The 23161-nt window shown below is 44.0% G+C and overlaps 1 protein-coding gene across 1 annotated transcript; it reads left to right on the top strand.

Annotated features, from left to right (window-relative positions):
• Window positions 1-6185: 6185 nt before the first annotated feature.
• On the top strand, window positions 6186-22905 carry LOC133552097 (angiopoietin-related protein 3-like). Its single transcript, XM_061899423.1, has 7 exons — window positions 6186-6843; window positions 6951-7061; window positions 11393-11507; window positions 11593-11706; window positions 18794-18889; window positions 19713-19985; window positions 21711-22905. Exons 1-7 carry the CDS (start codon window positions 6214-6216, stop codon window positions 21935-21937), a joined length of 1566 nt encoding a protein of 521 aa, XP_061755407.1. The 5' UTR covers window positions 6186-6213; the 3' UTR covers window positions 21938-22905.
• Window positions 22906-23161: the final 256 nt, after the last annotated feature.

Genomic DNA, 23161 nt, shown 5'->3' with positions numbered 1-23161 from the left:
ATAACCCAAGGAAATGGAGTGTGTCAAACTCAAGTGCATAAGTGTGTTATGTTGGATTTGGTTGTCTTTTTATTTCCTAGTCAGATTTTAGAACAGCTAAAGTGTAGCCTTTTACATAGACCTTGAATTTGGAATGTGTAAATATACACACTGTAAGTATATATATATATATATATATATATATATATATATTAGCTGTGTAACGGTACGTGTATTTGTATTGAACCGTTTCGGTACGGGGGTTTCGGTCCGGTTCGAACGACTTTGTAAGCTAAAGTCTTACCAAGCTGCTCTGCTTTCTGCCTCTATCCGAGCACCCAGCATTGTCCCGCCCACGCAACCATCTGATTGGTTACATACAAAGCCAATCAGCAGTGCGTATTGTTGGATTTGGTTGTCCCTGTATTTCCTAGCCAGATTTTTGAAAAGTGTGAGTCTTTTACATAGACCTTGAATTTGGAATGTTGGAATGAAGCCATAACAATCTGTTCTCTCAACTGTCCAAGGTAGGGAGGAGAAGAAGAGGGGGGCGGGTGAGAGTGAGTGAGGAGGGAGAAACTGCCATTTTAGGATTAGATCGATTTGGACCGAGCTTTGAAATGTTGTATCTAGATCGATCTCCCAAGGCGCTTTGGTAATAAAATAGAAAAATGAGCAACATCCGTCTCTGATTGATTTAAAACCAGCTTATGTGTCATCAAACAATCTGGGGGCGTTGACCGAAAGAAGAACAGGTCCAGAACGCAACAGTTACTATGTGTGTAGATGAACTGAAGTGTGTTGTAGAGAGCGAAGGAACAAGGTAGTCCGAGAGGCAGGCAGATGAACATCCAGGGCAGGAGAGAGGAGGCTGGATCCGTGTTCAGGCGAGGGTCGGGAATCGAGGAAGGCAGTCCAAAAACACATGGGAAAACCAATGGCGATCTCGAAGGGGGAAGACTCTGCGGGAGAGCAACACGGACGTCAAAATCACGGAGGGAAACACAACAAAGGTGAGCGAACATCAGGCTTACGGTACTCAGAGAGGTAACTAAGTTCCCGCGTTGATCTTTGGGTCCACTAGATCTTTATCCAGCCCGCCCTCATCAATCCCAGGTGAGCAGATAGGCGAGTGGGTGCAGGCTTGTCGCTGCGTGGGTGTGCTGCGCTCAGCGTGGGAGCAGCCAGAGGAGGAACTGTGACAAACAGATGCAGGAGGAGTACGGGTTCGAATACACGCCGTGACATTGTCCACTCCAACGCCATAAAAACATGTCGATTAAAACCTGCTCGGCTGACTTCAAGCTGCACTAAGTAAGTAAAACAACCAAAGAAATGAAAAGTTTTGTCTGAGGAGACAAGACCGAAAGCGGATTACATTTATAATAATATATACTGTATGTGTCACGCCTATGGTTCATGTTTTGTTTTGGTCATGCTATGTTTATTTTTTTGGGACATTTAGTTTTGTTTTGCATTTCCTTGTTTGTCTTACCATGCCAACTGATTTAGTTTTCTGTCGTGTCTGATCATGAGTTTTGTATGCCCATATTACCCTGAGCATCCCCAATCTTATCTTTTTCTCAAAGCTAAGCAGTGTCTGGCCTGGTTAGTACTTGAATGGGAGACTGCCTAGGAGTACCAGGTGCTTTTGACCCTTTGGACTCTTAAGTTCCTTTTTTTTTTTCACTCCCTGTTTTGTTACCATGACAACCAATCAGTTCACCTGTCTTGTCTCACACCTGTTTTCACTTATCATGTTCATTATTTAAGCCACAGTTACCAGGTAGTCAGTCTGGCAACATCACCTCATTCACGCCCTCGATTATCTGCTTCATGGGGCGGTTTAGCTCGGTTGGTAGAGTGGCCGTGCCAGCAACTTGAGGGTTGCAGGTTCGATTCCCACTTCCGCCATCCTAGTCACTGCCGTTGTGTCCTTGGGCAAGACACTTTACCCACCTGCTCCCAGTGCCACCCACACTGGTTTAAATGTAACTTAGATATTGGGTTTCACTATGTAAAGCGCTTTGAGTCACTAGAGAAAAAGTGCTATATAAATATAATTTACTTCATGCCTTGCAATGCTGTCCATTTTGTCCACGTAAGTTTTTGTTATTCATGCCACTGCGCAAGTGTTTTTCTTTCATGTTTGTAGTTTATAGCCTTTGTGTTAGTCTTTTGTTTCATAGCCCGGTTTTTTGTACCGCCATTGTGCGCGCCTTTTGGTGGTTCCTGTTTTTTAGTTTTAGTGTTAAAATAAAGATGTCTTTACCTTCACGCCGTTTCCACTCCATTCGCTTTGCACCTCGGGAAAACAAACCAAGACCAAGTCCAAGCCTGACAGTATGTACTGTAGATGTATACCTCTTTAGAGTTGTGTAACCAATCAGAAACATCTAGCAGCTAAAATGCGCCAAACATGGACAATTGTTTTGTAATTAGTTTTATGGTGCATGGAATTTTTTTTTCTAATGTCCACAAGGTTCAGTGAGCAGGTTATGTTATGTGTGACCATGTTTGTTGACTTTTTGTGTTGGTTGGAATATTTTTTTTATTTTTTATTTTTTTGTACCATGACTAAGGGAGGTTGTTTGCATTGGGTCATAGAAGTAAATACTCCACTCTGAGTATGATTGAAGGTCATTGACCTGTACTACCCACGTTCTCCATTAGATGGTGATTGACTGATTCAACTTGCGATTATGCAGTGAAAAAGAGATGTAGAGTAATGTACTGTTGCTGTTTTGTTTTGTTTTTTTGTGCTATATTTTAAATGGAGGAAAGTTTGATTGATTGACTGACAGCATAAACATTGTCAGACGAGCTAACGGAAGGTCGTTTTGATATCTCGCGGGCCAAATTCAAGACGTCGGACCCGACATTGATGTAACGTCGTCAAAAAGTTGGTTATTTTAACATTGTTTTTGTGTTGTAGCATATTGGTTAGAAAATGACCAAAATTCAATGGACAAATCAACGTCAGAACCTGACATTGATTAAACGTTGTCACGAAGCATTTTGTTTCAACATTATATTTGTGTTGTGGAATATTGGTTCGAAAATGTCCGAAATTCAATGGTCAAATCAACGTCAGAACGCGACATTGATGTAACGTCGTCAAAAAGCATGTTGTTTCAACGTTAGGCTTGAGTTGCTGAACGTCAGGCCTTAATTCAGCAAGTTCTTAACGTTGTTTTAATGTCTCGCGGGCCAAATTCGAGACTTCAGAAGGCAACGTCTGGCCCGCAGGCCGTAGCTTGGACACCCCTGGTTCAAAGGGTCCATGAGAGTGTGAATAGTTGCTCATACGCAAAAACAAAATGTTTCCTTTCCTTCCTTCCCCTCCAAGTTTTGGCCTCAAATACCCCCGTCCGATTCTCCAAGCCAGAGGTCACTGAGACCAGGTCTTGGCACCTGTAAGGGCCTTGTAAACAAAAAAAACTGGGCCACTGTGTTACGAGCCTCTCTGCGATCCGACCCGTAGTCTGAAGTCGGGTTTGTAACAGAGTTGACTGTTTACTATGTTCCCGTACGAGTGGTCAACCATTGACAGCCCGTGTCATCACCCCTTCCTCCCAGGTCTTTGAGTCCGTCCATGTTTGTTTGGCTTTCATGAGTGAGAGTTTAGTGTCAGAGGAAGTAGGCGGGGTTTCACGGGCCAACGTTTCGGGGTCAGTTTGGGGCAAGATGACGTCATTTAATATGCACCACTGGCCTTCACGCATGATGTCATTTTTTAAAAAGGCTGGAAAAAATGGTGTTATTATTAGTTATCAGCATTGTTGCGTTTGGACCAGATGTTCCTCAGAGGGGATTTAAGTTGCTGGTCAATCCCAAGTTCTTTTGATGACACATAAGCTGATTTTAAATGATGACCCAGAACAGAATAGGTATTTTGCAATTTATTCCAAAGCTTTGGGGAGACCAACCTAAAAAACAATACATTCAATTCGTGTCGTCTAAGTTGATCTGAAAACACTACGGAAGTCTTGTCTTGTTCAATACGCCACTAGCCCCCACCCTTCAGAGCGAATACAATCAATCAATCTTTATTTATATAGCCCTAAATCACAAGTGCCTCAAAGGGCTGCACAAACCCCAATGACATCCTCGGTAGGGCCCACATAAGGGCAAGGAAAAACTCACCAAAGTGGGACGTTGACCATGATGACTATGAGAAACCTTGGAGAGGACCACATATGTTGGCAACCCCCCCACATTATATGTGTGAATGCTTGGACATCCACACAATAATAATAAATATGTATTATTTTTATTTTTTTTGTGTAAAATATATGAATGCTTGGACTTTCCCACAATAATAGTTATAATATTAACAATAATAAATAGAGGATTTTTGGCGTGAAATATTATATGTGTGAATGCTTGGACATTCACACAATAATAATAATAATACATAGATGATTTTGGGTGTAAAATCTTATGTGAATGCTTGTATATTCACACAATTATAATAAATATACGATTGTTTGGTGTAAAATCTTATTATGTGAATGCTTGGATATTCACACAATAATAATAATAAGGAATAGAGGATTTTTGGGTGTAAAATTTTGTATGTGTGAATGCTTGGACATTACCACAATAAAAATAATAATAATAACAATAATAAATAGATGGTTTTTGGTGAAAAACATTATATGTGTGAATTATTGGACATTCACACAATAATAATAAATATGTATTATTTTTATTTTTTTGTTGTAAAATATATGAATGCTCGGACATTCCCACAATAATATTTATAATATTAACAATAATAAATAGATGATTTTTGGTGTAAAATATTATATGTGTGAATGTTTGGACATTCACACAATAATAATAATAATAATACATAGATGATTTTGGGTGTAAAATCTTATGTGAATGCTTGTATATTCACACAATTATAATAAATATACGATTGTTTGGTGTAAAATCTTGTTATGTGAATGCTTGGATATTCACACAATAATAATAATAATGAATAGAGGATTTTTGTGCGTAAAATCTTATATGTGTGAATGCTTGGACAGACACACAATGATAATAATAATAATAACAATATTAAATAGATGATTTTTTGGTGTATAATATTATATGTGTGAATGCTTGGACATTCACACAATAATAATAATAATATATATATATACATATATATATTTATTATTTTGGTGTAAGATTTTATTGTCTGAATGCTTGGACATTCCCACAATAATAATAATAACAATATAATAATAATAAATATATATATTTTTGGGGTGTAAAAATCCTATCATATGAATGCTTAGACATTCACGCAATAACAATAACAATAATAAACAGATGATTTTTGGTGTAAAATATTATGTGTGAATGCTTGGACATTCACACAATAATAATAATAATAAGAAGAAGAACAATAAATATATATATATGTGTATATATATATATATTTTTTTTTTTTCGGTGTAAAATTTAATTATATGAATGCTTGGACATCCCCACAATAATAATAATAATAATAAAAAATAGATTATTTTGGGTGTAAAATATTGTATGTGTGAATGCTTGGACATTCACACAATAGTAATAATAATCATAATAAATATATATATTTTTTTGTAAAACCTTATATGAACGCTTGGACATTCCTACAATAATAATAATAATAATAATACAAATAATAAATAGATGTTTTTTGGTGTAAAATCTTATATGTGTGAATGCTTGGACATTCACACAATAATAATAATAATGATAATAATAAATAGATGATATTTGGTGTAAAATCTCATATGTGTGAATGCTTGGACATTCACACAATAATAATAATAATAACATTAATAAATAGATGATTTTTGGTGTAAAATCTTACATGTGTGAATGCTTGGACATTCACACAATAGTAATAATAATCATAATAAATATATTTATTTTTTTTGTAAAACCTTATATGAATGCTTGGACATTCCCACAATAATAATAATAATAATAATAATAATACAAATAATAAATAGATGATTTTTGGTTTAAAATCTTATATGTGTGAATGCTTGGACATTCACACAATAATAATAATAATAACAATAATAAATGGATGATTTTTGGTGTAAAATCTTATAAGTGGTCATGTTTTGACATTTACAGATATGGATAGCCCGTCCCCGGTTTGGGGCCCCCGGCTCTAAAATCCCGATCCTCATTCTTGAGTACAATTTTTGAGTCCTCTACCTCTACCCACCTCAGACTATGTCTGCTAAGGCTGACTTCGCCAACAGGGGGAGACTCCAGTCCGTTCCAAGATCCAAGTTAATGACTGACACGGTGGACTATAAAGCCCGGGACCTTCCCCCCGTGGCTCCTGGTCCCGTCTACCAGGAGCAGAACCACACCATGAGAACCATTCTGATCTGGATCTTTGTCCTGGCCGCCGCTGCCGGACTCCCGGTCCTTTGCGACGGAGACCAGAAACCCGCTGAGACCCGCTCCCGCTTCGCCGCCCTGGACGACGTGCGTCTGCTCGCCAACGGCCTCCTCCAGCTGGGCCAGAGCCTGCGGGAGTTCGTGCTCAAGACCAAGGTGCAGATCAACGAAATCTTCCAAAAACTCAACATCTTCGACCGCTCCTTCGACCAGCTGTCCGTGCTGGCCGGCGAAATCAAGGAGGAGGAGGAGGAGCTGAAGAAGACCGCCGTGGTGCTGAGGGCCAACAACGAAGAGATCAAGGGCCTGTCGGTCCGGATCAACTCCAAGGTGGACTCCATCATGCTGGAGAAGGGCCACCTGCAGAGCAAGGTGCAGGGCCTGGAGGAGAAGCTGAGTAGTTTGTCTCAAGGCGTGTTTACCGGCAACCAGGTCGAAGAGATCAACGGCCTTAGGGTGAGTCACCCCTCCAGTCGGGTTTTTACGCCACATCCTGGACCGCCTATGACCTCAACATCTACATCCCTCCATGACAAAGTTATATTCACCCCGTCTTTTGCCAGGAAGTGATTAACACCCAGGAGCAAAGCATCACCGAGCTCCTGAAGGCCGTGAGGGAGCAAAGTGACCAACTCGACTACCAGAGGACCAAGATCAAGACTCTGGAGGAAAAGGTCGGGAGGATATTTATTCATGTTTTAGGGCGTATTCGCACTGAGTAAACCACATTAGAGCCAGTTTGATTTAAAAAAAAAAATAAAAATTAAAGCTGCAAGCAGCGTTGGTCGGGTCCAGCTTGCTAGTAAATAAATACAATAATAAATAAATACCAAACTTTTTTGGGGTACACTTTAAAAAGCGACACACGGGATGAAGTGGTGAAGTGAAATCATGGGCTAGAAATCGATATTGTTGTGATCCGATGGTCGGATCGTAGCATATTGTTGCTTTGTTCCTTGTCATGTCACATTTTGTAGTTTGGACTTCCTTATTTCCTGTTTGCTCTGTCACCGTGGCTGCATATTGATCCCACCTGCTACTCTCTGTTCTGCCCCACCTGTTTCTACTAATCACCATCCTTATATAATCCAGCCCTTTCTGTTCATTCATTCTCGGATTCTAATTTGCCCTCGTGCAACAAGTGACGACTGCTTTATGTGTATTCTCGCCAGCTTACATGCTACGTCTTTGTTTTTTCCTAGCTCTCATGCTAATGGTTTTGTTTTCCCTTTTTGTGCCTTCCTGCCAAGTTTAGTTTTTCTGTTCATATTCATATATAATTAATATTGATGATGCATAATGAATATATATTAGTTTAATTGGATATTAAGAGTATGGGAAAGTTCGACTCCTACGTTGTTTACTTCCGTGACGACCTTCTCGAAGTTTTGTACGGAGATATGTCATGAGACGTGCAAACATAATTTAATATACACAGAGGACTTAAGTAAAGGATATTAATTGAGCTCAAACATAGCTACAAACAAGAAATAATGATGCAATACGTACACACAGCTAGCCTAAATAGCATGTTAGCACGCACAGTATGAAACGTTTGGTTGACAAAATGAGACAAGGGAGGAGTTGCAAAATATATTTTTTCCCCATCTTTTGCCATTTTTTTTACATTTTTTAAAAAGCTCCAGGGTTAAGAGAGGCAGGTTGCCGACCCCCGAATTAGGCATTATTGTTGTGAAGGTGGATTGTCGGATGTTGGCACGCACAGTGTAAAACGTTTGGTTGACAAAATGAGACAAGGGAGGAGTTGCAATATATATTTTTTCCCCATCTTTTGCCATTTTTTTTAAAACAATTTTTAAAAAGCTCCAGGGTTAAGAGAGGCAGGTTGCCGACCCCCGAATTAGGCATTATTGTTGTAAAGGTGGATTGTCTGATGTTGGCACGCACAGTATAAAACATTTGGTTGACAAAATGAGACAAGGGAGGAGTTGCAAAATATATTTTTTCCCCATCTTTTGCCACTTTTTTAAAAAGCTCCAGGGTTAAGAAAGGCAGGTTGCCGACCCCCGAATTAGGCATTATTGTTGTGAAGGTGGATTGTCTGATGTTGGCACGCACAGTATAAAACGTTTGGTTGACAAAATGAGACAAGGGAGGAGTTGCAAAATATATTTTTTCCCCAGCTTTTGCCATTTTTTTTTACATTTTTTTTAAAAAGCTCCAGGGTTAAGAGAGGCAGGTTGCCGACCCCCGAATTAGGCATTATTGTTGTGAAGGTGGATTGTCTGATGTTGGCACGCACAGTATAAAACGTTTGGTTGACAAAATGAGACAAGGGAGGAGTTGCAAAATATATTTTTTCCCCAGCTTTTGCCATTTTTTTTTACATTTTTTTTAAAAAGCTCCAGGGTTAAGAGAGGCAGGTTGCCGACCCCCGATTTAGGCATTATTGTCTAAAGGTGGATTGTCTGATGTTGGCACGCACAGTATAAAACATTTGGTTGACAAAATGAGACAAGGGAGGAGTTGCAAAATATATTTTTTCCCCATCTTTTGCCACTTTTTTAAAAAGCTCCAGGGTTAAGAGAGGCAGGTTGCCGACCCCCGAATTAGGCATTATTGTTGTAAAGGTGGATTGTCTGATGTTGGCACGCACAGTATAAAACATTTGGTTGACAAAATGAGACAAGGGAGGAGTTGCAAAATATATTTTTTCCCCATCTTTTGCCATTTTTTTTAAACATTTTTTTAAAAAGCTCCAGGGTTAAGAGAGGCAGGTTGCCGACCCCCGAATTAGGCATTATTGTTGTAAAGGTGGATTGTTTGATGTTTGCACGCACAGTATAAAACGTTTGGTTGACAAAATGAGACAAGGGAGGAGTTGCACAATAAATGTTTTCCCCATCTTTTGCCATTTTTTTTTTTTTTTATGTTTAAAAAGCTCCAGGGTTAAGAGAGGCAGGTTGCCGACCCCCGAATTATGCATTATTGTTGTAAAGGTGGATTGTCTGATGTTGGCACACACAGTATAAAACGTTTGGTTGACAAAATGAGACAAGAGAGGAGTTGCAAAATATATTTTTTCCCCATCTTTTGCCATTTTTTTTTACATTTTTTTAAAAAGCTCCAGGGTTAAGAGAGGCAGGTTGCCGACCCCCGATTTAGGCATTATTGTCTAAAGGTGGATTGTCTGATGTTGGCACGCACAGTATAAAACATTTGGTTGACAAAATGAGACAAGGGAGGAGTTGCAAAATATATTTTTTCCCCATCTTTTGCCACTTTTTTAAAAAGCTCCAGTGTTAAGAGAGGCAGGTTGCCGACCCCCGAATTAGGCATTATTGTTGTAAAGGTGGATTGTCTGATGTTGGCACGCACAGTATAAAACGTTTGGTTGACAAAATGAGACAAGGAAGGAGTTGCAAAATATATTTTTTCCCCATCTTTTGCCATTTTTTTTTTTACATTTTTTAAAAAAGCTCCAGGGTTAAGAGAGGCAGGTTGCCGACCCCCGAATTAGGCATTATTGTCTAAAGGTGGATTGTCTGATGTTGACACGCACAGTATAAAACATTTGGTTGACAAAATGAGACAAGGGAGGAGTTGCAAAATATATTTTTTCCCCATCTTTTGCCACTTTTTTAAAAAGCTCCAGTGTTAAGAGAGGCAGGTTGCCGACCCCCGAATTAGGCATTATTGTTGTAAAGGTGGATTGTCTGATGTTGGCACGCACAGTATAAAACGTTTGGTTGACAAAATGAGACAAGGAAGGAGTTGCAAAATATATTTTTTCCCCATCTTTTGCCATTTTTTTTTTTACATTTTTTTAAAAAGCTCCAGGGTTAAGAGAGGCAGGTTGCCGACCCCCGAATTAGGCATTATTGTTGTGAAGGTGGATTGTCTGATGTTGGCACGCACAGTATAAAATGTTTGGTTGACAAAATGAGACAAGGGAGGAGTTGCAAAATATATTTTTCCCCATCTTTTGCCACTTTTTTAAAAAGCTCCAGGGTTAAGAGAGGCAGGTTGCCGACCCCCGAATTAGGCATTATTGTTGTGAAGGTGGATTGTCTGATGTTGGCACACACAGTATAAAACGTTTGGTTGACAAAATGAGACAAGGGAGGAGTTGCAAAATATATTTTTTCCCCATCTTTTGCCATTTTTTAAAAATTTTTTTAAAAAGCTCCAGGGTTAAGAGAGGCAGGTTGCCGACCCCCGAATTAGGCATTATTGTTGTGAAGGTGGATTGTCTGATGTTGGCACGCACAGTATAAAACGTTTGGTTGACAAAATGAGACAAGGGAGGAGTTGCAAAATATATTTCTTCCCCATCTTTTGCCATTTTTTTAACGTTTTTTTAAAAAGCTCCAGGGTTAAGAGAGGCAGGTTGCCGACCCCCGAATTAGGCATTATTGTTGTGAAGGTGGATTGTTTGATGTTGGCACACACAGTATAAAAGGTTTGGTTGACAAAATGAGACAAGGAAGGAGTTGCAAAATATATTTTTTCCCCATCTTTTGCCACTTTTTTAAAAAGCTCCAGGGTTAAGAAAGGCAGGTTGCCGACCCCCGAATTAGGCATTATTGTTGTGAAGGTGGATTGTCTGATGTTGGCACGCACAGTATAAAACGTTTGGTTGACAAAATGAGACAAGAGAGGAGTTGCATAATATATTTTTTTCCCCATCTTTTGCCACTTTTTTAAAAAGCTCCAGGGTTAAGAGAGGCAGGTTGCCGATCCCCGAATTAGGCATTATTGTTGTGAAGGTGGATTGTCGGATGTTGGCACACACAGTATAAAACGTTTGGTTGACAAAATAAGACAAGGGAGGAGTTGCAAAATATATTTTTTCCCCATCTTTTGCCACTTTTTTAAAAAGCTCCCGGGTTAAGAGAGGCAGGTTGCCGACCCCCGAATTAGGCATTATTGTTGTGAAGGTGGATTGTCGGATGTTGCTGTTCCAGGTGCAGCTGTAGAGGATGTAATGGCCAGCAGGGGCGTCCATACCATCTGGTTTATGTCCCAAACATGTTATCCCCAGTTTACAGCCAGCTCTACCGCCCAGGAGACGGTTGAGAGGATGCCTGAACCCTTCATGAGCCAAGCACCGACTCTTAGCCCCTACCTGGCCTCCAGCGAGACCGATGCAGTCGCAGGTAATTGCAGCTCATTTCATCCTTCCGGCGTTTAATAAGTAAAGCTTGTTGGTGAGGTTCCAAGTTCCTGCCCATTTTGTCCCAGATCTACCACCGGACTGCAGTGAACTCTTCAACAGAGGTGAGAGAACCAGCGGCGTGTACGCCATCAGACCCAATGGATCCCAGCCCTTCATGGTGTTTTGTGACATGAGTACAGGTAAACTGTTTGTAATACTTAATTGCAAGTTCCTAAATAGTTACAATGTTATTAATCCGATAGGAAATCAGCAATCAATGTTCATTTATATAGCCCTAAATCACTAGTGTCTCAAAGGGCTGCACAATCCTCGGTAGGCCCACATAAGGGCAAGGAAAACTCACACCCAGTGGGACGTCGGGGACAATGACGACTATGAGAACCCCAACCCCCCCCCCTAGAGGGCCGAAAGCAATGGATGTCGAGCGGGTCCAACATGATACTGTGAAAAGTTCAGTCCATAGCGGATCCAACACAGCCGCGAGAGTCCAGTCCAAAGCTGATCCAACGCAGCAGCGAGAGTCCCGTCCACAGCGGAGCCAGCAGGAAACCATCCCCAAGCGGAGGCGGATCAGCAGCGCAGAGATGTCCCCAGCCGATACATCCTGGGTCCCGACTCCAGACGAGTGGTCTATCCTGGGTCCCGACTCTGGACAGCCGCCAGAACTTCATCCATGGACATCGGACCGGACCCCCTCCACAAGGGAGAGTGGGACATTGGAGAAAAAGAAAAGAAACGGCAGATCAACTGGTCTAAAAAGGAGGTCTATTTAAAGGCTAGAGTATACAGATGAGTTTTAAGGTGAGACTTAAATGCTTCTACTGAGGTGGCATCTCGAACTTTTACCGGGAGGGCATTCCAGAGTACTGGAGCCCGAACGGAAAACGCTCTATAGCCCGCAGACTTTTTTTGAGCTCTAGGAATCACTAATAAGCCAGAGTCTTTTGAACGCAGATTTCTTGCCGGGACATACGGTACAATACAATCGGCAAGATAGGCTGGAGCTAGACCGTGTAGTATTTTATACGTAAGTAGTAAAACCTTAAAGTCACATCTTAAGCCAGCAGGAAACCATCCCAAGCGGAGGCGGATCAGCAGCGCAGAGATGTCCCCAGCCGATACATCCTGGGTCCCGACTCCAGACGAGTGGTCTATCCTGGGTCCCGACTCTGGACAGCCGCCAGAACTTCATCCATGGACATCGGACCGGACCCCCTCCACAAGGGAGAGTGGGACATTGGAGAAAAAGAAAAGAAACGGCAGATCAACTGGTCTAAAAAGGAGGTCTATTTAAAGGCTAGAGTATACAGATGAGTTTTAAGGTGAGACTTAAATGCTTCTACTGAGGTGGCATCTCGAACTTTTACCGGGAGGGCATTCCAGAGTACTGGAGCCCGAACGGAAAACGCTCTATAGCCCGCAGACTTTTTTTGAGCTCTAGGAATCACTAATAAGCCGGAGTCTTTTGAACGCAGATTTCTTGCCGGGACATATGGTACAATACAATCGGCAAGATAGGCTGGAGCTAGACCGTGTAGTATTTTATACGTAAGTAGTAAAACCTTAAAGTCACATCTTAAGCCAGCAGGAAACCATCCCAAGCGGAGGCGGATCAGCAGCGCAGAGATGTCCCCAGCCGATACATCCTGGGTCCCGACTCCAGACGTGTGGTCTATCCTGGGTCCCGACTCTGGACAGCCGCCAGAACTTCATCCATGGACATCGGACCGGACCCCCTCCACAAGGGAGAGTGGGAGATAGGAGAAAAAGAAAAGAAACGGCAGATCAACTGGTCCAAAAAGGGAGTCTATTTGAAGGCTAGAGTATACAAATGAGTTTTAAGATGAGACTAAAATGTTTCTACTGAGGTAGCATCTCGAACTGTTACCGGGAGGGCATTCCAGAGTACTGGAGCCTGTACTCTATAGCCCACAGACTTTTTTTGGGCTCTGGGAATCACTAATTTTCTACTGCTTATTCCCTTCGGGGAAGCGGGGGGCGCTGGAGCCTATCTCGGCTACAATCGGGCAGAAGGTGGGTTACACCCTGGACAAGTCGCCATCTCATAACAGGGACAACACAGATAGACAGACAACAGTCACATACTAGGGCCAATTTAGTGTTGCCAATCAACCTATCCCCAGGTGCATGTCTTTGGAGCTGGGAGGAAGCCGGAGTACCCGGAGGGAACCCACGCAGTCACGGGGAGGACATGCAAACTCCACACAGAAAGATCCCGAGCCCGGGGTTGAACCCAGGACTACTCAGGACCTTCGTATTGTGAGGCAGACGCACTAGCCCCTCCGTCACCGTGCTGCCCCACAAATCATCGTACATCCCTGTAGACAAGGCTGGATTGGGTGAAATTACTCAGACAATAGAATGAAAACATTACACATAAGACAAAAGTAATGCGTTTGAAGTGGAGTGATCATTTGTTTTTGGTGACCCTAAAGGGGTCCATCCATCCATCCATCCACTTCTTCCACTTATCCAAGGTCAGGTCATGGGGGGAGCAGCCGGGGCAGAGAACCCCACATTTCATTCTCTCCGACCCCTTCGTCCAGCTCCTCCTAAGGGATCCCGAGGCGTTCCCAGGCCAGCTGGGAGACTTAGTCCCCCCCAAGGTGTCCTGGGTCTTTACTTCTTCTTTCGTATAGTGTCAAATGGCCAATTCAGTGTCATCTGGCCACGCCCTTGTCTATGGTCCTAAGTGGAAAAGGCCAGCCTTAGAAGCCAGGCTGCTAAGTGGGTAACTGGTGAAGATTTGCTTGGCAATCTACTCAGGCAGGCCCCACTCGCATGCCCCGCCTCTTCCTAGATGACTTGTGCGCAGGTGGTTCTGCAGAGTCCGTAGATGGCGTGGCAAGTCTTCTCCTATAACCCTGCCTCCAGTCGTCCTGGTGCAGCCTCAACAACCTGGAGCTGAACGCCCAGAAAACAGTGGAGACGATCATGGACTTCAGGAAAGTCACAGCCCCACAGTCCCCTGATAGACTCTCCCACCCCTGTCTACATTGTGGACTCCTTCCATTTCTTGGACACCACCATCACCCGACCATCAGCTCCCTCATCAAGAAGGCCCAGCAGAGGATGTACCTCCTTGCGGCAGCTGAGGAAACTTAAGGTGCCGACCGAGATGCTGGTGCAGTTTTACTCAGCCATCATTGAGGCCATCCTCACCTCCTCCATTACCGTGTGGTTCCCCGGCACCACACTCCAGGATAAGCATCGACTTCAGTACATGCTGCTGAGAAGGTGATTGGCTGCAAGCTCCCATCCCTCCAGGACCTGTTCTCCTCAAGGATCAGGAGGTGTGTGGGTCGGATCACAGCTGACTGTTCTCACCCTGAACACAAACTATTCTCTCTTCTCCCCTCAAGCAGGAGACTACGGTCCATCAAGACCCACACCTTCCGCCACATGAACAGTTTTTCCCCTCGACCATCAGGCACGTGCACAATAACAAGCTCAGTTACAGCTCTTTTTATGACCTATTCTGTGTTGTACGTCTTTTATGTTGCACGATTGCACCAAGAAAAATTCCAAGTTTGTGAACCCGTTCTCAAACAATGGCAATAAAACCTATTCTGATTCGGATTCGGATTCCTGGGTCCTGAATGTATTGTTGGATGCAGGAGGACCCAGGCGTCTCCCAAGACCGTTCCTGGGATGCCGCCAACCGGGCACCTCTGGACAGGTCCTCAGGGATTGACTGTAGCATCTCTTGTGCTGCCTTGTTGTAAAAATTGTGGATTCAGCCTTTCGTGGCTTCGTGGGGGACTTCCCAGTTATACTTTCGCGCTTTCCTTGCCAGCCTGGGGTGATTCCCACCAGGGGTCCTACAGGCTACCAGTTACTATCCGGAAGTCGTCGTTGATGACAGTATCAACCTTGCCTGGCCTCCTATCAGTTGGAAGTGCCCTACACACCTCCCTAGGTGGCTCCTCCTGAATTACGAGCTTCTCACCCTATCTCTAAGGGAGAGCCCCACCACCCCACGGAGGAAACTAATTTTGGCCTCTTGTACCCGTGATCTTGTCCTTTCGGTCACAACCCAAAGCTCATGATCATAGGTGAGGATGGGAACGTAGATCGACCGGTAAATTGAGAGCTTTGTCTTCCGGCTCAGCTCCTTCTTCACCACTGCAGACGTTGCTCCGTTTTGCCTGTCGATCCCACGATCCACTCTTCCCTCACTCGTGAAAAGGACACAAAAGTACTTCAACTCCTTAACTTGGGGCAACATCCCCTCCCCAACCCGGAGATGGCACTCCCCCTTCTTGTGGGCGAGAACCATGGACTCAAACTTAGAGGTGCTGATTCTCATCCCAGTCGATCTCGGCTGCGAAACGATTCCAGTGAGACCTGAAGATCCTGGCCTGATGAAGCCAGCAGGAACGCATCGTCTGCAAAAATCAGAGATTTGATCCCGCAACGGATCCCCTCAACGCTCTGACTGCGAGTAGAAATTTTGTCCATAAAAGTTGTGGTGACAAAGGGCAACCTTGGCGGAGTCCAACCCTCGCTGGAAAATCCAGACACGTCTGTTCCTGGATACTTACAGATACCATCTGCCTTGGAGACTTTGTATCTTGAAGTAATATTATGTATGTCTAGCTTGCTTAGCTGTTGTGTAGCTGCTAGCTCCTAGTAGCCTATCCTACCATGTTTACCTTTTCTAAAGGACTTGACTAAAACACAAGAAAAATTGTCGGATGTTCACTGGCTGGCCAGCTTTGCACAAGTAGGACTTCTTGTATCGGAGCTTATATCGAATGCATAAGATGCAAGCCGATACTTGTATTTTTGCTGATATCGGACCGATACCAATATCCGATAAAGACATTTCTTTTAAATAGTACTTCGATTAAACTGGAACCTTCGAAGTCACTCGTTCTCATTGGGGTGTCATGTTGCCTATCCCAGATCTCTTTTTAGCCAAAGACTGGATAGACTTCGAACTAGTCCCAAACCAAACAAAGGGCGCATTGAGACGAAGAACAATTTTTACTCACACTGTCCAATTAACACGTATGTTTTTGGAATGTGGGACGAAACCCGAGTCCACGGAGAAAACCCACACAACCTCAGGGTAATATACACCTATAGTACCTCTGGTTCCTTGGTAATTCGACAGGAATGGTAGAGGAGATTCAACACTATACATAGTCTTTTACCTTGATCAGAGAAAATTTGGTGGATTATTTTGCGGCTGTTCTTTATAAAAGATACCAGCACACGGGGTCCCGGATCATGTTTTGGTATTTTCTGTTAGTTTTGGACTCCCTCAGTTCCTGTTTTTTGCACCCTTGAGTTTGTTCTGGTTACCATGGTTGCTTATTGTTTGGGACGATCACCTGTTTCCTGAGCACTAATCAGAGGCATTATTTAAGCCTGCCTTTGCCAGTCAGTCGGTCTGGCTTCATTGTTTACTTATGCTACAGTTACGTGAGTATTCCTTGTCATTTTGCCTATGCAAAGTGTTAGCCTTAGCTTCGAGTGTGATCGGCACATTTTCCCTCTGGCTTGTGTTCAGTTTTTGGTACTTGTTTGAGTTCTACAAATAAATCTACCTGCATGTCCTGTCCGGAGTGGTCCGTCTGCATCCTGGGGGAACAAACCTTGCAGCAAGCTGAGACCCCCCGCACGTAACCAGTGTACCAGGTGGTAGGTTTTGGGTAACGTTTCCTTCAATCAATCAATCAATGTTTAATTATATAGCCCCAAATCACAAATGTCTCAAAGTACTGCACAAACCACTACAACTACGACATCCTCGGAAGAACCCGCATAAGGGCAAGGAAAACTCACACCCAGTGGGACGCCAGTGACAATGATGACTATGAGAAACCTTGGAGAGGACCTCAAATGTGGGCAACCCCCCTCGCCCTCTAGGGGACCGAAAGCAATGGATGTCGAGCGGGTCTAACATGATACCGTGAAAGTTCAATCCATAGTGGCTCCAACACAGCCGCGAGAGTCCAGTTCAAAGCGGATCCAAGACAGCAGCGAGAGTCCCGTCCACAGGAAACCATCCCAAGCGGAATCGGATCAGCATCGTAGAGATGTCCCCAACCGATACATCCTGGGTCTCGACTCTGGACAGCCGGTACTTCATCCATGGTCATCGGACCGGACCCCCTCCACAAGGGAGAGGGGGATAGAGGAGAAAAAGAAAAAAAGCGGCAGATCAACTGGTCTAACAAGGAGGTCTATTTAAAGACTAGAGTATGCAAATGAGTTTTAAGGTGAGACTTAAATGCCTCTGAACACAGAATCCAAGGCAAAGGGATACAACCCCCCTCGCCCTCTAGGGGACCGAAAGCAATGGATGTCGAGCGGGTCTAACATGATACCGTGAAAGTTCAATCCATAGTGGCTCCAACACAGCCGCGAGAGTCCAGTTCAAAGCGGATCCAAGACAGCAGCGAGAGTCCCGTCCACAGGAAACCATCCCAAGCGGAGTCGGATCAGCATCGTAGAGATGTCCCCAACCGATACACCCTGGATCTCTACTCTGGACAGCCGGTACTTCATCCATGGTCATCGGACCGGACCCCCTCCACAAGGGAGAGGGGGATAGAGGAGAAAAAGAAAAAAAGCGGCAGATCAACTGGTCTAACAAGGAGGTCTATTTAAAGACTAGAGTATGCAAATGAGTTTTAAGGTGAGACTTAAATGCTTCTGAACACAGAATCCAAGGCAAAGGGATACAACCCCCCTCGCCCTCTAGGGGACCGAAAGCAATGGATGTCGAGCGGGTCTAACATGATACCGTGAAAGTTCAATCCATAGTGGCTCCAACACAGCCGCGAGAGTCCAGTTCAAAGCGGATCCAAGACAGCAGCGAGAGTCCCGTCCACAGGAAACCATCCCAAGTGGAGTCGGATCAGCATCGTAGAGATGTCCCCAACCGATACACCCTGGATCTCTACTCTGGACAGCCGGTACTTCATCCATGGTCATCGGACCGGACCCCCTCCACAAGGTAGAGGGGGACAGAGGAGAAAAAGAAAAGCGGCAGATCAACTGGTCTAAAAAGGAGCTCTATTTAAAGACCAGAGTATACAAATGAGTTTTAAGGTGAGACTTAAATGCTTCTGAACACAGAATCCAAGGCAAAGGGTCACATACTAAAACCGAGTATTGCTTTACAGTGGTTATATTCTCCCAGGTTCAAGCTACGGATTGTTTCGGATTCCAGAAGTTCCACTGGAACTTTCAAACACGTGCAGTCAATGATTTGTGTTTGTTTTCCTGTAGACTACGGGACAACCGTTATCCAGCGGAGGAAGGACGGTTCTCTGAGCTTTGATCAAACCTGGGAGAAATACGAGAACGGATTCGGAGATTTCCACGGTATGTCAGAGCAAGCTACTTTGATTTTGGGAGACAAGACGTCAACATGGACAACATTGTAATTCTTTAAGTTAACTTGTGTGCACGTAACGCGAAAATACTTCAGATAGTCGTGGTTTGAATGCCGTCATCTTTCGGGAATGTAAACAATGAAACACCGGCTGGGTTTGTGTTGCTAAAGGCGGCCGCAATACACCGATTCCAACCTACAGCTTTCTTCTTTGACTTCTCCATTATTAAGTAAAAAAAAATTGCAAAAGATTCAGTGACACAGACGTCCACGATAATGTGGAATTATGCGATGAAAAGAGGCGACTTACAACTGTGAACAAAATGTCCTCATCATGCCGCGACGTTTTAGCATGATACTTTTGCGGGAAATTTAAAATTGCGATATAAATCTAATCCATTATTATTATTATTATTAAATAACCATTGTTTTATTTTTTGGTAAATGCTAAATAAGTTATACTTATGGCGTATAGCACTTTTCTACCTTTTAAGGTACTTAAAGGGCTTTGACACTATTTCCACATTCACACACTGATGGCGGGAGTTGCCATGCAAGGCGCTAACCTGGACCCATCCGGAGCAAGGGTGAAGTGTCTTGCCCAAGGACTGTAGAAGGTGGGGATTGAACCAGGAACCCTCAGGGTGCTGGCACGGCCACTCTCCCAACTGCGCCACCGAAACTTTCCCAAAACCGGGCAGCCCGACAACAGTTCCTGGGTGATTCCGCGATAGTGGAGCTACCTTGTCTGCCACAATTACGTGGTTACAATCCATTCTGTTCTCATCGGTAGTAAAACCATGTCTTCTCCAGGGGAGTTTTGGCTGGGTCTCAAGAAGATGGCTCGCCTGGCCGCTCAGGGCAACTCGGTCCTCCGCATCCAGCTGCGGGACTGGAGGCAAAACAAGCGTTTGGTTGAATACCTTTTCAATCTGGGCGGTCCGGAGAGCAACTACACGCTCCAGCTCCAGCTGCTGTGGGGAGATCTGACCGACTTAATGAGGAACCACACCGGCATGATGTTCTCCACGCAGGACAGGGACAATGGCCAGAACCAGGACTCCAACTGTGCCCGCAGCTACACAGGTAATGGAGATGTTTTTTTCCCTTGAGCAGGGGTCTCAAACACGCGATATGAAACTTTAATGTCGGTGCGGCCCGCGAGTTTTATACTTGTATACCCTCGATTTTTCCGGGAGATTCCTAATTTTCAGTGCCCTTCCTGGTGTTCTCATTCTCCCGAATTTCACCCAAACAAAAATATTAAGGGGGCACCACGGAGACACCGCCTTTAGCGTCTTCTACAAGCATGCCAGCCAAGCCACATGTTGTTTTTGGCATCCGAAGACACAATAAGCGAGGCATACAGTACTTGATCAACAGCCCTACAGGTCACACTGAGGGTGGCCGTATAAACAACTTTAACACTGTTGCAAATATGCGCCACACTGTGAACCCACACCAAGCAAGAATGACAAAGACATTTTGGGAGAACATCCGCACCGTAACACGACATAAACACAGCAGAACAAATACCCAGAACCCCATGCAGCCCTAACTCTCCCGGGCTACAATATATACCCCCGCCCCCTATTGTAGCCCGGACGAGTTATGGCTGCATTGGATTCTGGGTATTTGTTCTGTTGTGTTACGGTTCGGATGTTATCCCAAAATCAATCAATCAATGTTTATTTATATAGCCCCAAATCACAAATGTCTCAAAGGACTGCACAAATCATTACGACTACAACATCCTCGGAAGAACCCACAAAAGGGCAAGGAAAACTCACACCCAGTGGGCAGGGAGAATTCACATCCAGTGGGACGCCAGTGACAATGCTGACTATGAGAAACCTTGGAGAGGACCTCAGATGTGGGCAACCCCCCCACCACCCTCTAGGGGACCGAAAGCAATGGATGTCGAGCGGGTCTAACATGATACTGTGAAAGTTCAATCCATAGTGGCTCCAACACAGCCGCGAGAGTTCAGTTCAAAGCGGATCCAAGACAGCAGCCAGAGTCCCGTCCACAGGAAACCATCTCAAGCGGAGGCGGATCAGCAGTGTAGAGGTGTCCCCAACCGATACACAGGCGAGCGGTCCATCCTGGGTCTCGACTCTGGACAGCCAGTACTTCATCCATGGTCATCGGACCGGACCCCCTCCACAAGGGAGGGGGGGACATAGGAGAAAAAAGAAAAGAAGCGGCAGATCAACTGGTCTAAAAAGGAGGTCTATTTAAAGGCTAGAGGATACAGCTGAGTTTTAAGGTGAGACTTAAATGCTTCTAAATGTGTTTGTCAATCTTGTTTGGTGTGGGTTCACAGTGTGGCGCATATTTGCAACAGTGATAAAGTTGTTTATACGGCCACCCTCAGTGTGACCTGTATGGCTGTTGATCAAGTATGCCTTGCAGTCGCTTTCGTGAGTCTGCAGAAGACTCGCACAATGTGTGACTGGGCCGGCACACTTTTTGTATGACGAAAAAGCGGATTAGACGACAGGTTGTTGAGGACGTTAAAGGCAGTGCCATCAAGGCACGGCCAAAATGTTGCTGTCCAGGGGTGAAAACCGGGAGAAGGATTACCCCGGGAAATTTCCGGGAGGGTTGACAAGTATATTGCTAGGGCGGGAAAGTCAATCCAAGAAGGTGAATTCATTAAAAAGTGCATGATAGATTGTTTCAAGAAGTCTTTTCCTGTGGCCCAGCCTCACCCCATTTCTGCATCCAGTGGCCCCCCCAGGTAAATTGAGTTTGAGACCCCTGTCCTTGAGAGACCAAGGCTTTTGTTTACCTTGATGGCTTCCGCAGGTGGTTGGTGGTTCAGCAGTTGTGGAGAAACCAACTTGAACGGGAGGTACTTCCTCGTGAGATCAAAGGGGCGCTCGGACCGGCGACGAGGAATCCTTTTGAAGTCCGGACGTACATCCTCTTGCACGCTCAAGTTCACACAGATTTCAGTCCATCCCGTCGGCACCTCTACCTCGACCTCTGAAACTGGCGGATTTCTGGCAAATAGCACAGATGTTCGCCAGTGACGAGTCAACTGCAACCACAGTCCAGAGCGGCCTCTAAAGGGGAGCTTGGGAAGTGCTCCTTGTGGGCCTTGGCCACAGTTAAGGATTTGGGCCACAGGATTTAAGCTTAGAGACCAACAGTTCTCAGTTGTGGAAGAAAATGTCAAATGTCAAATCGGAGTTATGCTGCCAGAGTACAAGCTGGTCTGGTCCTCAGGCTGTGACGCGACCTCCGTTTTGGTTCGTAGTCATGCAAATTCAATTAATCTGTACTAGATAGCTAAAAATAAGACACATTTTACAGAGGTAAGTATGGTTTCACCTGCAAACAATGCATAATACCATCGAATAAATAAATACGTTTTACATCTAATTTTATTGGAGACTCTTGTTGATAGATAGAAAGATAGATAGATAGATCGATCGATAGATATTGTTGCGTTTGGACCAGATGTTCTTCCGAGGGAATTTAAGTTGCCGGTCGATTCCAAGTTCTTTTGATGACACATAAGCTGATTTTAAATGATAACCCAGAACAGAGTAGGTATTTTGCAATTTATTCCAAAGCTTTGGAGAGACCAACCTAAAAAAACAACACATTCAATTCGCGTCGCCTAGTTGATCTGAAAACCCTACGGACGCGCCGTCTTCTTCACTATCTCCCCCGCCCGAATCCACATATCTGTTGTTCTGCTAAGCCTGGGACAGGAAGAGATAAGAAGGGAGTATGGCTACTCCTTGCATTCCTACAGTTTCAAGGTTAACACACGCAGTTTACTAGCGGACAACCAAAAAGAGAACAAATGGGAAAACACTAGCTGTTTTCAGAAGTGACTATGAATATAAAGAAATAACTCTTAAATATGGATATATGTAGATATCTTTATCCGTCAATAGATAGATAGATAGATAGATAGATAGACGATCAATCGATCGATAGATATTGTTGCGTTTGGACCAGATGTTCTGGTCGATCCCAAGTTCTTTTGATGACACATAAACTGATTTTAAATGATAACCCAGAACAGAGTAGGTATTTTGCAATTTATTCCAAAGCTTTGGAGAGACCAACCTAAAAAAACAACACATTCAATTCGCGTCGCCTAGTTGATCTGAAAACCATACGGACGCGCGCTGTCTTCTTCACTATCTCCCCCGCCCCTACCTACCGGAACGAATCCACATATCTGTTGTTCTGCTAAGCCTGGGACAGGAAGAGATAAGAAGGGAGTATGGCTACTCCTT

The sequence above is a fragment of the Nerophis ophidion genome, linkage group LG04 (assembly GCF_033978795.1).
Source record: "Nerophis ophidion isolate RoL-2023_Sa linkage group LG04, RoL_Noph_v1.0, whole genome shotgun sequence".
Classification (NCBI taxonomy): domain Eukaryota; kingdom Metazoa; phylum Chordata; class Actinopteri; order Syngnathiformes; family Syngnathidae; genus Nerophis; species Nerophis ophidion.
Note: the sequence above shows the minus strand (reverse complement) of the source record. Positions and strands in the feature narration are given on the sequence as shown.

Excerpts from the sequence above, each read along its gene's own strand:
- LOC133552097 (XM_061899423.1), top strand. The coding sequence starts at position 6,214 with ATGTCTGCTAAGGCTGACTTCGCCAACAGGGGGAGACTCCAGTCCGTT. Across the intron at positions 7,062-11,392 it reads TCAAGACTCTGGAGGAAAAG|TTTACAGCCAGCTCTACCGC; the intron begins GTCGGGAGGATA and ends TGTTATCCCCAG. Across the intron at positions 18,890-19,712 it reads CGGATTCGGAGATTTCCACG|GGGAGTTTTGGCTGGGTCTC; the intron begins GTATGTCAGAGC and ends TGTCTTCTCCAG.